The 15,765-nt window shown below is 34.1% G+C and overlaps 1 protein-coding gene across 1 annotated transcript in view; it reads right to left on the reverse strand.

The window, feature by feature from the left end:
* Nucleotides 1-463: 463 nt before the first annotated feature.
* The window catches only part of LOC142352047 (glutamate receptor 3-like), an 80,292-nt gene continuing 64,990 nt past the window's right edge, over nucleotides 464-15,765 (reverse strand). Inside the window, exons 9-10 of the mRNA XM_075404394.1 lie at nucleotides 7,077-7,214; nucleotides 464-819 (exon numbers count right to left, since the gene is read on the reverse strand). Coding sequence (XP_075260509.1) covers nucleotides 511-819; nucleotides 7,077-7,214 — 447 coding nt within the window. The 3' untranslated portion in view covers nucleotides 464-510. The remainder of the gene's footprint in view (nucleotides 820-7,076; nucleotides 7,215-15,765) is intronic.

Raw genomic sequence — 15,765 nt, forward strand, 5'->3', positions numbered from 1 at the left:
CGTTAGTTACTGTGCACAGAACTCTACTTTTCAAAAAAATGTTGTTGATTATAACTGACAGTAGTTTTTCCAAAAATTTTTTGGAAAACACTTTTTGTTTCATGAAACGAACAAAATCTGTAGTTTTTCCCAGAATATTATTAAATTATTTGCAATTATGCACAAAAATGACAGAATTTTACTACCGTTTGTAAAGAACTTTTGATTTTGTTTTTTTGACATAAAATGTGTTTACGTTTTGTAACTCGCGACATATTTCACAAAGGGGCGTCATGAACTCTTCTGGGGCGGGTGGGGGGACTGCTTCTGACCTTTGCTAACTGCCCCCCCCCCCCCCCCACAGCACCATACCACCACCGGACGTCGGGAATTGGTTAGATCTAAACATCTACATCAAGTGCAGAAATTCGAATGCCCATACTCTACCGCCTACGTTTAAAAGAGTGGGGGGGGGGGGGGGGGGGTACAGAAGGAAACAGTTTTTTTTTCAAAATTTTTTTAATCAGTTGTTCAAAGCTGTACAAATTGGCTTTTCTCCATGTCGAGAAGACTTAAATCTTCTTCAGTGACAACTCGTGGGCTGCTAGTGTAGAAATTTCTGCTAATTGTCTCGACAGACGCCGGCATGAATGAGGGCAGAGAAGGTCCGTGGGACGGAGGTGGGGGGAAGGTGAAGTCGTGCATCAATGAGCTCTCTCGACCTCCTGGACTACGCACGATGGCGGTGGTGTGGGCAATTTGTTCACGTTCCGGGAGTGAGCAGATCATAGAGCGGGCGCAGTGGACGAAGTTTTCACGAAGGACTGTGCTCAGTGGAATCTATAAAAATGGAACATTTGAAAATAATTTAGTGAATCAAGGATTTTTGTAGAATCAAGAATTGAGTTTCAATGGGTTTGCCGTAATTTCTTTCTAGCCATCATCAAAAATTCTAGTCGTCTTTGGATCTTATCTGCAGAGGCTCGTCTATACTGTTTCAAAACAATAATTAAACATTTTGTCTGGGACTGTTTTGTCTGGGAATATTTTACAATTTGGGACTATTTTGTCTGGGACTGTTTTGTCCGGACACGCAAAAGACCCAATGAGTCAATATTATAATTTATTTTGCACTATTTGTTAAAACTAATTAGCATATTAATGAGATATATTCCACGGGGCTAGGGGTGTCAGCCGCGACACATAAATTAGAAGACACGCCAATTGGCCGACAGATTTTATCAAGACGACGCGAAAAAGACCGAAACCGAAACTGTAATTTAAATAGTGTTATTAGAAGCGTCGCCTTAATTATGTTCGGCCGTAAAAATTTATTCGGTTGTGATAGATTCATATCAAGTCCCACGAGCCGCTGCGGCATGGCCGAATTAGCTAGCAGTAATAACCAATTAATGTTTGTTTTACAACTAAGGGACGCTACTTCTGGTACTTCTGGTTCTACTTCTTTTCACCCCGATTTATTTAACCCCCTATAATTTAACCCCGTATATAATCACCCCTCAGTCATTTAACCCCGCAATTTATTCACCCCGAAATCGGTTTAACACCGAAATCTTTTATCTATTTCGGCATCCAAAAGAACAATTAGCAAAGCTAAAATTCAAAGGACTTAAATAACACAAAACTACTGACCTTCAAGAGTGCGGCATTGAACAGCTTGCGTTTGTTTCAAATCAAAGAATAATGACGAGACTGCTTTTTAGAACAATGCCTTTGATCGAAAAAGAACACTTGACAAGTCTGACCTCTTTTATGTTGCACTTTGATTTGAATCAAAAAAGTTCAAAAACTGTCCTAGTCTAGAAGACGGAAGAACGGGTACTTTTCATATGAAAGGATGAAAGCTTAATTTTAAAACCTACTTTCTGAGCAGGCATAAATTAGCAAATCAAAACAAAATTCAACCGTGTATTTAACAGAATTTCCAATGAAATCCAGATTGATATTTTTGCTAGCAGCTACGCTGTGCAAGCTTCATATCTAAAAGTTGCAAAACTTTGTTCCCAATTAGGGGTCCCATCATAGGGTTAACGCCCGGGATCAAATTCCCTAATGAGTCACGATATGAGGCTTCGACGTAACTCCGTGAGGACGCAAGGAGGGCGCCAACTCAAAAATATTAAGATGGATTTCGAATTTAAATTAACACAAAAACAAACATAATAAAATACACGATAAATGCACAAATAAGTCAAACTGGCAATAGCCCTGAAAAAATGGATATCAGTTTCATCCCTGTAAATTTGCATCAAGTTTTGCACTTTCCCTTTCAAATTCTCATACTTCTTCTTCTTTGAGAAATTGTGACCGGATGAGGCATTCAAAAAGTTTAATTTTTGCACCGCAGCGTCTTTTTGTAAATTAGTCAAAAGTTTCCAAATTCCGGGATGGGATCCTCTGAATAAGGCTTGTATCCCATAATGCCAGCCCTCAACAGCATTGGTTGTTCTGGCAATTCCCTCAATGGCTGCGTCTCTTTGGTTCCATATTTGTGGGGGGAATGTGGCAGGACGGTTTAATAGTGGGCACTTGATATAATTTGTTTGGAAATATAAACAAAGCTCGTCTATTTTCTCAATAACGAATCTATCCAAATTCTGCTGATCCGTCACATTCGTTATTTCCTCGACAATCAATTCAAAAAATTTTTCTATTTGCTCACTTCTTTCGAAGGCTAGAGCAGAGATCATTTTAAGCGTCAGGGCCACCTCATGATTTTCTGACACCAGCTTTTTAGTTCAAGTTCTCCAATTTTTCTAACAAAATTTTGAGTTAAATGGAAATAACAGCCCGACAACATTGAAGCTGGATGATGTTTTTGAAAAGCATTAATAGGGGCAATTTCAAAATCTAACAGAACCTTATCCGGCTTACAATCTGGGGCAAAGGTGTCTAAGGCATCAAGTAATCGGCTGTACGTTTTTTCCGTTTTGTTGGGAAGGAGGGCATATAAACAAGCAGGGGCAATACCGAGAACATATACATGATGGGTGTAAATTTGATAGAAGTTTTTGGGCTATAGTTTAAACGTTCCAACCCCAAGACAAAACTTGGAGCTTTCGAGAACCGATGTCATATAGGGATCGCCAAAATTAAATAAGCTCGTTGTCATCTTTTCCGCTGTCATACCGCAAAAACTCTTGAAACTTATCGGGTATATCAAAATGCCGGTCCGATGGCTCTTGAACTGACACTGTTTATATAACCTTTCTTAAGCGCTGCGAGGTTTGTATTAAATTTGGTTTTGACGGCAACGCATACTGGGTCGAAAGAACGTCAGTTACTGGTAAAATTGCGGAAGCTACGGCTGCTGCGGGTGTTAGGTTTTCACTCAGCGCTTTAATCTCTTTTATAACTTTTCGTGTGGCCGGCTTTCCAATCGAAGCACTACAATTGTGCTCACCATTCACGCGAATGAGTTGGTCATCTTTTGTTAAAGCGGAAACGCGGCACTTGTAACTTTGATATTTTGAGCAATTCCACGCAGTGGTAAACTTATTTAATCTTTTAACATAAAACTCATGTCCCTCTACAACTAATATTTCTTTGTTTTTTGAAGAAATAGTAAACTCAAAGTCGGCAGTTATCATGCTGAATTCAAAATGCAATAAAACAAGAAATGTTCTTGAGTTACGTCCAGTTTTCAATCGCTTTTAATTGCCCCATTAAGGGTTAGTTGAGATAACTAATTCGCTAATTGTTATAGTTTTGCATTAAACTGTTGTGTCGTTTGCTCTATGTCCCTGACAATTATGATCCATGAATTTACAGATTAAAATCGGGGTGAAATGATTGAGGTGTGAAAAGCATGTTCACACCTCAGTCATTTCACCCCGATTTTAATCTCCATTAATTAAAATAGAAATAATTGAGGCTTAATTATCCTCAATTATAGGAAGCTTAAAATCGGGGTGAAACAATATAGGGGTTAAATAATTGAGGGGTTAAATGATGTAGGGGTTAAAAAATCGGGGTTAAAATATAGGGGGTTAAAAGAATAGGGGTGAAAAAACAGGACACCGCTACTTCTATCGTTCGCTTAATGCGCGGGTAATTATCGCGAACTTTGTTTTCCGAGTAGTTATATTTTCTCAAGTGTCGGCTAAAAGGGGTGTCGGCTATTTTGTATGTCGGCCAATTGACCGGTCACGACATTACACAACAAAGGCAGACTTGAATCACATCAGTCAAGTTTGATCGAGAATGTAACTTAATTCCTTTTTGCTATATTAATACATGGGCGGGACATACATGGACTTAGCAGAGTTTGGTTACATACAAAGGCTAGGCAATTTTGAAGGAAAATTAGTAGATTAATTCAACAAAATTTAAGTATCTAAGAATAGCGGAGTATGAATTCTGCGTTTGATTGTAACGCAATTCATTTTTTTAACAAACTTACCGAAATGGGTTCAAAATAATAATTAATGCCGAAAAACTCCTCAACCTAACAATTTGAATGAAGTCAAATGTTTTTCAAAATTTCAGCGTAAGTGTATAAAACAGTGTAACCAAAAATTTTTTCCGATTGCAATTATGTGCAATTTAGTGCATAATTAGCTATAAAACCGTGGACTTTAATAACACAAAATGTAGATTTTGATGTTCTGGAATATGTTTACTAAACTGCGGAATTCAGGTACCGGAATTAATAACCGCATTCCGTACTTGAAAGTAACGCAGTTCAACAAAATTAGTTTTTTTCTCAATTCTAAACACTTTATTCTAATGCAACGCAATTCTAAAAAAATTATTTCTAAATCTTTTTTTCCCAGTTCTGGCTATAAACGCACCCTATAAACGCAGTTTAACGCACCCGAATTTCACGATTCTAAAAGCAGCCAAATTCATTGCAGGTCTGCATTTGCGGTGCAATTAATTCATAAAGTAACCTAGGAAAATTAAAAAGTTTTAAAATTCTAATGCATTGATAAATTAAAATCAGACACTAACTGCTAATTTGTAACAGTATTATTGATCAAAAAGGTTTAAGAGTGTTAACTGGGTACTTGGCAGTGGGTTATATGATATAAACAGTCAGCACAGGTGTTCTTAATTACCCTTGAGAGTAAGGCTTACTTTTTGCTTTGATCGTTCTAACCACTGAAACTTAGCTCTTGTTTTGCACAAATCTGAATTGTAGTGCCAGTTGTCGTTAAAAAATTGTATGTGCCTTTTTTAACTCTGATGTGGTAGGGATTTTATTCGCTTGATCTTAATTACCACGCTAGAGCTAAACCAATGTTATTATAGCGACCTTAATTAAGTGCTAGAATAAGTCTCACTATATGCTCACAATGTTCTTTGCTAATTTCCAAATCTAAGTGTTATTTGCTAGAAATAAAATTGATTAGATATAAAGATTAATTATTAAACAGATAGAAAGGATAGAGCACAACTTGGGGGTAAATCCTACTTGAAAATATGGTGGGGTATCTAATCTTAATCAACAAATTAGATCCATCTTACTGCTGGATGTGAATATTATTTTAACTCTATTTTGCTATAAAATCGGCAGACTTACAATCGCTGCTGTTATTCCCGCTTAGTGGAGGAGTAGATGTTTCGCTCTTAGAGCTGAGAGAGGAAGAGAGAGAGAAAGAGAGAGAGAATATATTAGTGGAAAATGAAGCAGCTTAAGTTTGCGCTGGTTGAGTTTAGAACTGATTTCCTTCAGCAGCAAGCTCTAGGCTGGTGCGTGTTTATACTTGAGTCAACACGACTAAAAATCACAAGACTTATGACTAGCTCCGAATCGATTCCTGGGTCGTCATTCGTGGAGCCGACTATTATTCGTCTTTAGTCGTATTATCGTTTCAGACTTGCTGCTGTGAAGAGCGGCCTGGATAGCTTCAGTATCCTTCACTTAATACGCGTATCAATAGCGGCAGTGAATCAGCCGACATAGCTTGTGCAATAGTGTATTAAATAATACACAGCAGTATTCGGCTATGAATAATGTATTCATTCACTCAACGCATTTCACGCAGCATAGCTCTCTATTAATATTCCGTCAGTTTAGACTAAGTCTAAAGTGTTCACAAAGTCGACGGTTAAATAATTATACTCTCTGTAGTATCGGTAATTGCGGCGGCAATTATCCAATTAGCAATACTACACCTTGTGTAAGGGAAGTGTGTATATGTGGCCCAGTCAATATCAGTACGGGATAAACCCAAATGCAAATCTCAAATCAGCACTGAATCAGAGCTATTATCATATCAATTTTAAACATAGCAGCCTATATGCAATCCACATGCAATTCGAAATACAAGTCTTTTTAATGAGGATTTACTAACTAAGGTCTAATTTTTTTCAGCTACGATAGCAAAGACTGAAACGACACCCGAGTCAAGATTATGCGGAAAATTAATTTAAAATTCTCGGAGAAAACAAAAAAAAAATCTTTTAAATTTCTTTTTCACCTCAAAACAGTCAATTCGTTTAGTGGTCAATGCATTGAAAGTTTGAGATTTTGCGGATTTTAGCATTGACTTTTTGTTTTGATTTGCTATATTGTCAGCACCGCGCATACCGGACTCCTTACAAAAATGTCTTGATCACCAGGCTTCAAACTACTGACCTCCTGCTTGCCAGGTAATTCTTATATAACTGCTTGCCAGGTAATTCTTATATAACTGCGTGATTCTTCGACTCACCACTCTTGTATTTCACAAATACAATTATTTTTTTAGATCAGTTTCACTCCAATTTTTTGCGGAAAAATTGTGTCAAAAGATTGTAAGATCAGCGGTTTTTAGCGGCGTTGAATTTTTTTGTAACAAATTGCTGGTTTTAGTAGTGAAATTTTTATATTACCACTTTCACCGAATTGAGCGCAGAAAATCGCAATTCATCGCATTCATCGCACAATTTTTGCGATCATGTACCGCATTTATCACAGTTCTTACATTTTTTGGCAATTTTTAGCGTTGTTACCTAAACCCCATTAGATTTGTGTCAACTTACTCACTTAAGCTAATTTTGCGGCCTAAGGTGGAGGATCACAGATTTACTTAAATTTCTGGTCTTTATGAAAGTCTGAAATGTGTATTTTAAGGAACATAATATATAACCTTTAGTCTTCTAGACTGGTGAATTGAGACAAGTACAAACTCCACAATGCACACGAGGAGTCCGAAGATAGATCCACCGATCAGAATATAGAACACTCCCCACACGTCACCAATCTCCAGAGCATTTGCATTCTCACTCTATTCAAAAAGAAACATAAGTAGCAATGCACAATCATGCGTGGACTTTTGACCCACGCAAGGATCTAAGATCCTGTTTGAAATGAGCAAACGTTTTTACAGACAACTCTTAACTGCTAATTTTTGACGAACACCATTTTTTCATATATCGAGGTCCCCGGGTCAATGTTTTGTCGAAAAAAATAATGCAAGAATTGGGGTGAATAGAGGTAAAAAAATATTTTTCGCCACAAACCGCCCGCATCTCTTAGCGATAAGGTGAAAGCGGCGAATTTTTGTATGATTTGAGGTTTTTAGCTGCAAAACTTTGTAAGATTTGCGGTTTTTAGCCGTGAATTTTTTTTATTTTCACCACTTAAGCGGCGAAAAAAATTCACCGCTAACAACAGGGAACGGTGTAAATAAAAATTTAACTGCGAAAAAACGCGCAAATCTTAAAAAACACCGCAAAAAATATACAGTGATTTTTACCCGTGAAGTGACGTAAGACGTTTTTAAGGCTAAAAATTTTTTCTCACCGCTTTCACCGAAGAGAATACAGCTTTTTTATAGAGAAACTAAAACAAAAATTCTTTTTTTTGTTTCCATACATAAAGGACCTCTGACCATGAATTTGAATTGATTTGAATAACTTCTTATTCCGAATGAAATTCACAAATTATAAAAAAATATTAATCGCCAATATGCAAATAAAAAAGTTGAAAAACTAACTTCTTTTCTTAGGAAGCTACAACAAAAATTAATGACCTTTTAGAGTTCCCATAAAAATGGATATCTGACTATGAATTAACTTCAGTTCTCATCTCATTTGACCAGGAGGCTGCAACGAAATATATTTTCGTGAATTATATACGTTGTTTTCGAATTATGTACGAACAAGGAGACTCGGTAATGTGAATTTGCACATAGTGTACCGATCCCACTCATCCCTATATTTCGGGTTTAATTATCTACCAAATGAACACGAAAGAGAAAAAAAATTCAAAATTTCATATTTTATTTGAAATAATTGATGTATGTATTAAAAAACCGCTGAAAACTCAAATTATCTAGTAAAATAATCAATAAAATATTAGAGGACCGACGAGACTTGCCATTAGTAACACTTCGAGACAGGACAACAAACAAAAAAAATAACAACAAACATTAATTATATTCAAAAATCCATGTCTATTTTTTTTGGAAAAAACAGAAAAATACTTAAAAAAAATGGAGTCAAGTAAAAACTACACTAAACAAAATAAATCCTTTTTTGATGGAACAAAAAGGCTAAGTTTTGAAAAATTTATTTGCAATGTTAGCCAAGAAATTTGATCGAACGGTTCAAAATTACTTTTCAATCTTCAGAGTTAAAACCAAAAAAACTATTGTTTTCAATTTTAATATATTCCTAGCAAAATTTGCAAATAATTGCGTAAAAACAAAAAAAATGTAAGCAGATATAAGGGAAGTCAGTCGATTGTTCACAGAACTTCAGACCTTTATAACTCCGCTGAAAAAGTGAAATTTAAAAGCAGCTTTTTTATTTATACGTTCATCTCCCACAAAAGTGGGTCGATACATATATTATGTAAAAGTTAAAAGTCTTCCATCTCTGTGCGGATTTCTACAAATTACTATACAAAAAGAATGTTAAGAGTAGTAAACAGAAATAAAAAAAAGAAATTTTTGAAAAAAAAACAACATGTTCTGCCAATACTGCAGCTATCTGTGCATTTGATTGACTTTTTCTGTAAAAACGGTGCAATTTTATTGCGCTTTCAACGCATTCACCTCAATTCTTAAAAAATTATATTTAAAATTTGACTCCATAGAAAATTGTGTCAACTTAATGGTTTGCGGTTTTTAGCGGTGATCGTAATCACCGCTCTCAAAGCATTCACCGCTGTTTTTACATCTTTTTTGCAGTACTTTCTGCGGTGAAAATAATTGGTAATTTTAGTGGTGAATATTTGTAAGATTTTCTATTATTAGCGGTAAATTTTTTTTGACCGCTCTCAACCCATTCACAGCTTTTTTTACATCTTTTTTGCAATGTTTTCTACAGTAAAGAGATTTGGTAAATTTAGCGGTTGATTTTTGTAGGATTTGCGATTCTTAGCTGTGAATTCCTTTTATTCGCCGCAATTAACGCATTCAACGCTAAATATCGCAATTCTTACATGTTTTCACCGCATTCACCGCAAATCTTTTAGCGTTTACACCTGGACCCAGGCCTTAACCAGCAATTTCGAAGAACAACGAACACATCACAAAGATTGCGTTGCTGATCTTTCATTCCGCCATAATCTATTCAGTTATGTCAAAATGTAGAACTTTGCCATTTCTGATCCATAATTAGTAACTGTGCAGAATTTTGACGAAGATTCTTAATTTCACCCTGACAAAACTAAAGTGGGGAGACTCAGATTTAGTTCATTTTCTCCAAATGGATCGCAACCCTAAGGATAGCATTGCAGTAATATTTGAACTTGCTTAGCGCTTTTCACTCCGTCAACACTTTTAAATCTCTTTTAAATTGGATTGAACTGTGATGAATATCAAGAGAGACTGTAGCAAAACGAAAACGCATTGTTGTATTTGGATACACGAAAAAAAATGTTTTCCTCTCATCTGCTTTGCTTTTACGCCACAGCAAAATTAACATTTTGCCACTGGTGCATGTCTTGGAACTAATAACAAGTAGTGGATAAAACAAGGAAATCAACCACCAGCAAAATTTGGCCTAGTCTCCAAACGCTAATCGCGCATGTCGAATAGGGCCAAATTTTACTACTTGTTGATTTCCTTGTTTTATCGACTACTATACATTCTCTCTATATTCACTTCTTTTATATTTTAAATCTATCATTTCTTGTCTCACTTGGAGCAAACGACTAGTGTCGAGTTAAGCTGGTAATTAATCGTTATCAGACGGATAGTTTGGGTTCTATCAGTGAAACTGCTTCGCAGATCCCAACTGACTCCAGTGGACGTCCCCAGATACTAGTATAAAATTAGTGAGACCGTGTAACAAGCACATAAACAAACTTGTGAAAAAAACTTGAACAAAAAAGAAAACTTGAACAAAAAATGAAAGAAATATTAAAATAATAAATATTTTCATATATCCTCTAATCAATATTTAATCAATCTAAAAATAAAACTTTCTGTCTCACTTGGTGTAGTGGTTAAATCATCGAGTCTAGTTAAGTTGCTTTAGCAAACGGAAGGTTTGGAGTTCCTTCCTCACTGACTCCAGTGAACGTCCCCTGATTTGATGAAATACTAAAAAACTAAGTGAGATAAAATAAACCAAATTCACAGTTCCTAAAAATGATGATCCCTGCTGTGAGACTGTATATGGGACACACTGTGATGAGTATACAGTCAAAAAACACTGAGATCGGTGGAAACACAGTGATTAGTGTTTTTCAGTATAACTAATCAGTGAATTTGTAAAACAACCCCGTTGAACTGCTTCGCAGATGAGATCGTGTAACAAGCACGTAAAACCAAACTTGCGAAAAATGTTGTAACCACTTCGTGGATAACTTGAACAAAAAGAGCACAGTCAAAAACACTGAGATCGGTGGATACACAGTGATTAATGTTTTTCAGTGTAACTTGAATAAAAAACTAGCTTAATATTTATTCTAAATCTGGTATTAATTAACAAAAACAGGTCTAAATCTAAAATATCAATAAAACCCAAAAACTACATGACAGATAAACTAAAAGAAGAAGAATTAGCTTCTTGAATATTATACCTGTAAACATGCTCTCTGAATTGATTTCTAGTTTGACCATATCTATATCTATGAAGATGAATACATATTCTACATTTCCTATTTCTAAATCTATATAAAGATATATGTTTATAAACATTACACATACTACATGTTAGATATTGATCAGGATCAGAATAATGATATCCCAAATGTTCTATATAATCTTTCACTCTGACCATATTTTTACATACATAAAAAGAATATTCTAATTCTTTATTATAACATTCTTTCTAAGGTTTATTTATACACTTATTGCATTTCATTTTCATTTTTCGAAAAATTATTTTTTGATTATTTCCCTAAATAAATACATCTTGTCTCAATCAACTAAAACTAGTGTCGTAAACTTCTGCGATGTCTCTAATTTATCCTTTGAGACAAAGAAGGGTTTATACAGACATCAATCATACGATCTCAAACATAAGGAACTATAGGAGGAAATGTTTGAGTCTGAAGAAGAAGAAATCTTGGAGAGGGTGTATAATTCGGATGAAGATGATTATATTATTAAAAATAGGGATATTATTAAAACTGAAATTGAAACTGAAAACAATATCTACTCTAAAATTAGGTTTATATTTAAAGAATGTCATGAAGAATTTAGGAAAAAAATAGTTCTAACTACTCACTCATATAGTCATAATCGTGATTATCTAGAAAACCCAGAAGACTTCAATATAAACTCCAGTCAGAACATGAGAGAGTTTTATATTACAGATAAAGGTGGGAATTACATTGAAGATATAGATGAAGCAACTAATTACTCTTTAGAAGAAATTAAAAACTGTTACCAGTTCAGAAAAGTTAGGAGTTTTAAATATAAGATCACAGCCGAGTGTGAGTATAAAAAGAGAACCAAAGAAGAAGTTAAAACTACTAAAATATTTTTCAAAACTGACTATATTATTTATAACGCAATATATGAAAATGGAGACTTCACACAATCGGTGAAGCCGTTTCACGGATGGTTAAACTTTGAAAAGGAAATATTTGAAGGTTATGGTTATGATTTCGAGTTTCTTGGAATAAGAAGTATTCAGTTAAACAATGAACCAACTAAAGCATTTATTGGTACCCATATAGATTTACCAGCTGATCTCAAAAATTCTAAATCGATATTAAATATACGAAGTTGTAAATACAACTGCTTGCAACTAACTATCACCGCATGGTTACATCCAGTCATAGGTAATGCAACTCGAGAAAGTAAACATGTAGATAAACTAATTGAACCAAGACAACAACATGAAGATGACTTCGGCTATATATATTAAGAATACAGAAATTATACAATATTACTATTTGGTTTTACACCCCCTGTGGTGGAGGTAAAGTAGAATTGTTTAAACAAGTGGACGATTTTAGTAAAGATAGAAAAGAGGTAAAAATACTAGTTTGGAGTAATGGTCAAATAGAACACTGTGCCCTAATAAAAAATATAGAAACCTTGTTAGTTCGCCCAAATAAAATTAACATTAAATATTTTTATTGCGATAGGTGTACCTATTCGATTAACTCTCAAATTAAATATGATAAACACGAATGCAACAACTCATTCAAACCAGAGATTGTTTGTCCTAAGAAAAAACATATTACTTTTATAAATGAACATAAACGTTAGAATATAAAAAATATTGTAACTGCCGATATAGAATGTTGCATTGTTGAAGTCTCAACTAATGGTTATGGCGAAGCATGCTCGGAGACCCATAAATATGTAATAGCTGAACATATTCCAATAGCTGTGGGTTACATCTGGCAAGGTAACTTCAAGCACTACTTCGGTCTAGGCTGCATCAAAAGATTTGATAGAGATCTATTAGAAATAGAAACAGAGAATAATTTCAAACATAATGAAAAGATGATATTCACAGAAAAAGATAAGTTATATTATGAAACTAATAACAATTGTCATATCTGCAGCATAACATGTATTAATAAAGTAAGAGATCATTGTCATGAAACTGGTAAATGTAGAGGACCAGCATGTAAAATATGCAATCTAAGATACAAACAACAAAACTTCATTCCAGTAATATTCCATAATGGCTCTGGCTATGACCTCAACCTGCTATACAGTGAACTCTTCAAACAGAATAACGATAAAAGAAAAGTAGATAACATACCACTAGCTGCTGGTAAGTCTAAGATGTTTAGCATTGGTTGTCTCAAATTATTAGATAGTTTTAACTTCTTAGCTTTGCCCCTAGATCAAATGGCGAAGATATACGGATGTAAAACTAAAACATTATATCCATGTGAATACTTTGGTTTGTATAAATATGACAGCGAAGCTGCCAGTGGTAGCAAAGCTACCTATGATGAAGTTATAGGTAATCTAAAAATAGAAGACTTCAAATCCTCTCTCTCGAATAAATTACCAACACAAGAAAAAGTCGATATCTTTAATAAAGACAACAGTCATAAAACTGGTAAAGATCTAACTATAAAGTTTTTACAAAATGATGTGGAAATATTAGACTACTGCATGAATGGATATGTTCAACTAAGTTTGAAAGATTTCAAGCTCAATCCCTTACATTATGTAAGTCTCCCAAGCTATAGCTTTGATTGTTGGTTAATGTCAAGCGGTGTAACATTAGATACATTACAAGATAAACAAATGCTAGATGATTTTGTCGAAGCAAAGAGAGGGGGTATATGTGGTATAATGGGAGATAGGATAGTCAACAATCGTGAAACAGGGATGAAGTCCCATAACAGAAATATCTGGTACATTGATGCAAACAACCTATACGGCTATGCAATGCTGCAAAAGCTACCTTATAGGGACTTCCAGTTTACTACTACTACTACTACTACTACTACTACTACTACTACTACTACTACTTCTACTACTACTACTACTACTACTACTACTACTACTACTACTCTTGATACTATATTAAATACTCCAGATGTTAATGATCATGGTTATTATATATTTTGCGATAATGATAACATGTAAAGACAGAACAGAGCAACTAGCTTTAATGCCCGATAGGAGAAAGATAAATGATAATGAATTGGGATACCGAGAAAGAGAGAAAGGCAAAACAAAAACAGAGAAATTAATCTTAGACCAAAACAACAAAGAGAATACATGGTTCATTATAGGATGTTAAAGTTCTATGTTAAGATGTGTGTAAAATAACTAAAATACATAGAGTAATTAAATTTAAACAAGATTATATATATAGAGATTATATACAAAACAATACAAATAAAAGAGCAACAGCTAAAACTGAAGCAGAGAAGGATGTAAGGAAATTAATGAACAACTCCCTATATGGAAGAATGTGCATGAATCCCCTGCACTTCCTTTAAAGTAAGGTCTTACATGATGAATAAAAGATAATGAAAAGTATAAGTAAACCAACTTTTAAGAATATAACTAGATATAAGGATTATAGCCAAATTGAATATATAAAGAACAAAATAGAATATAGCTCACCTGTATATGTAGGAGTAACAATGCTCGAACTTAGCAAATTACATATGTTTGATGTATTCTATAATATTCTACAACCTTCCCTCAAAGATCTAACACTTCACTATATGGATACGGACAGTTTCGTATTAAGTTATAGTGAAGGTAAAGTTAGTGATGAGCATATGGACTTAAGTAATCTAAACATACCTATAAAAACTAATAATAAAGTCCCCGGCAAGTTTAAGCACGAGCTGGGGAGTAGGATTATTGAGTAATTTATAGCATTGTCCCCCAAAACATATAGCTTCAAAAATTATCCTAAAAACACTAAAGAAAAAGGCATAAAGAAGCATAATAATGCTAGGCACATAGATTATTATGATGCATTAATGAATAATACACAGAGAACAGTAGATGAAAGCAGAATACAAAAAGTTGGGGATAGCATGACAACAACAAAAACAAGTAAGATTAGTTTAAATATATTTGATGATAAAAGGTTTTATTTAAACAATATAAAAAGTTATCCACATGATAAGGAACTATATTAATTTAAAAGGGATTTGTTAAATAGGATTAAGAAACTATACAAGGATAAGGATGAGGATAAGGATAAGGATAAGGATAAGGATAAGGATAAGGATAAGGATAAGGATAAGGATAAGGATAAGGATAAGGATAAGGATAAGGATAAGGATAAGGATAAGGATAAGGATAAGGATAAGGATAAGGATAAGGATAAGGATAAGGATAAGGATAAGGATAAGGATAAGGATAAGGATAAGGACAAGGATAAGGATAAGGATAAGGATAAGGATAAGGATAAGGATAAGGATAAGGATGTAGATAAACTGATCTGCGAAGCAGGTTCCATGATTAATGATATTAAAGAATTAATTATAGATAGCAATAGAAAGTTAATAGAAGCAGCTATTATATTATATAATGAGTTATTATAATTAGTTATTTTAATTAAATTTATAGATCTAAATCATACTTAGTATAATATTTTTATATAAAAAAATGACTAAGCTAGATGAACTTATAGAATTAAGCTATCTAGAAAAACAAAACACAAAGAATAGATTAGAAGACAAATTAAAACACTAAGAATATTATGGTGAAATAGAAGAGTTATTTGATCCTTTAACTAAAACTTTAAATGCGAACAGTGAACACAATCTAGCATTAAGTGAAAAAAAATTAAGGGCAATAGATTGGAAAAATCAAGAGTTAGATAAACAAACTAAGATGATCCAGCAGGCTGGTTTCCATATCGGTGAAACCGCGTCACGGATCGGTGAAAACACTTCCAAGATTAATGAAACGCTAAAGGGGAATATAAAGG

Source organism: Convolutriloba macropyga, chromosome 13 (assembly GCF_964194025.1).
Source record: "Convolutriloba macropyga chromosome 13, txConMacr16.3, whole genome shotgun sequence".
Classification (NCBI taxonomy): Eukaryota; Metazoa; Xenacoelomorpha; order Acoela; family Convolutidae; genus Convolutriloba; species Convolutriloba macropyga.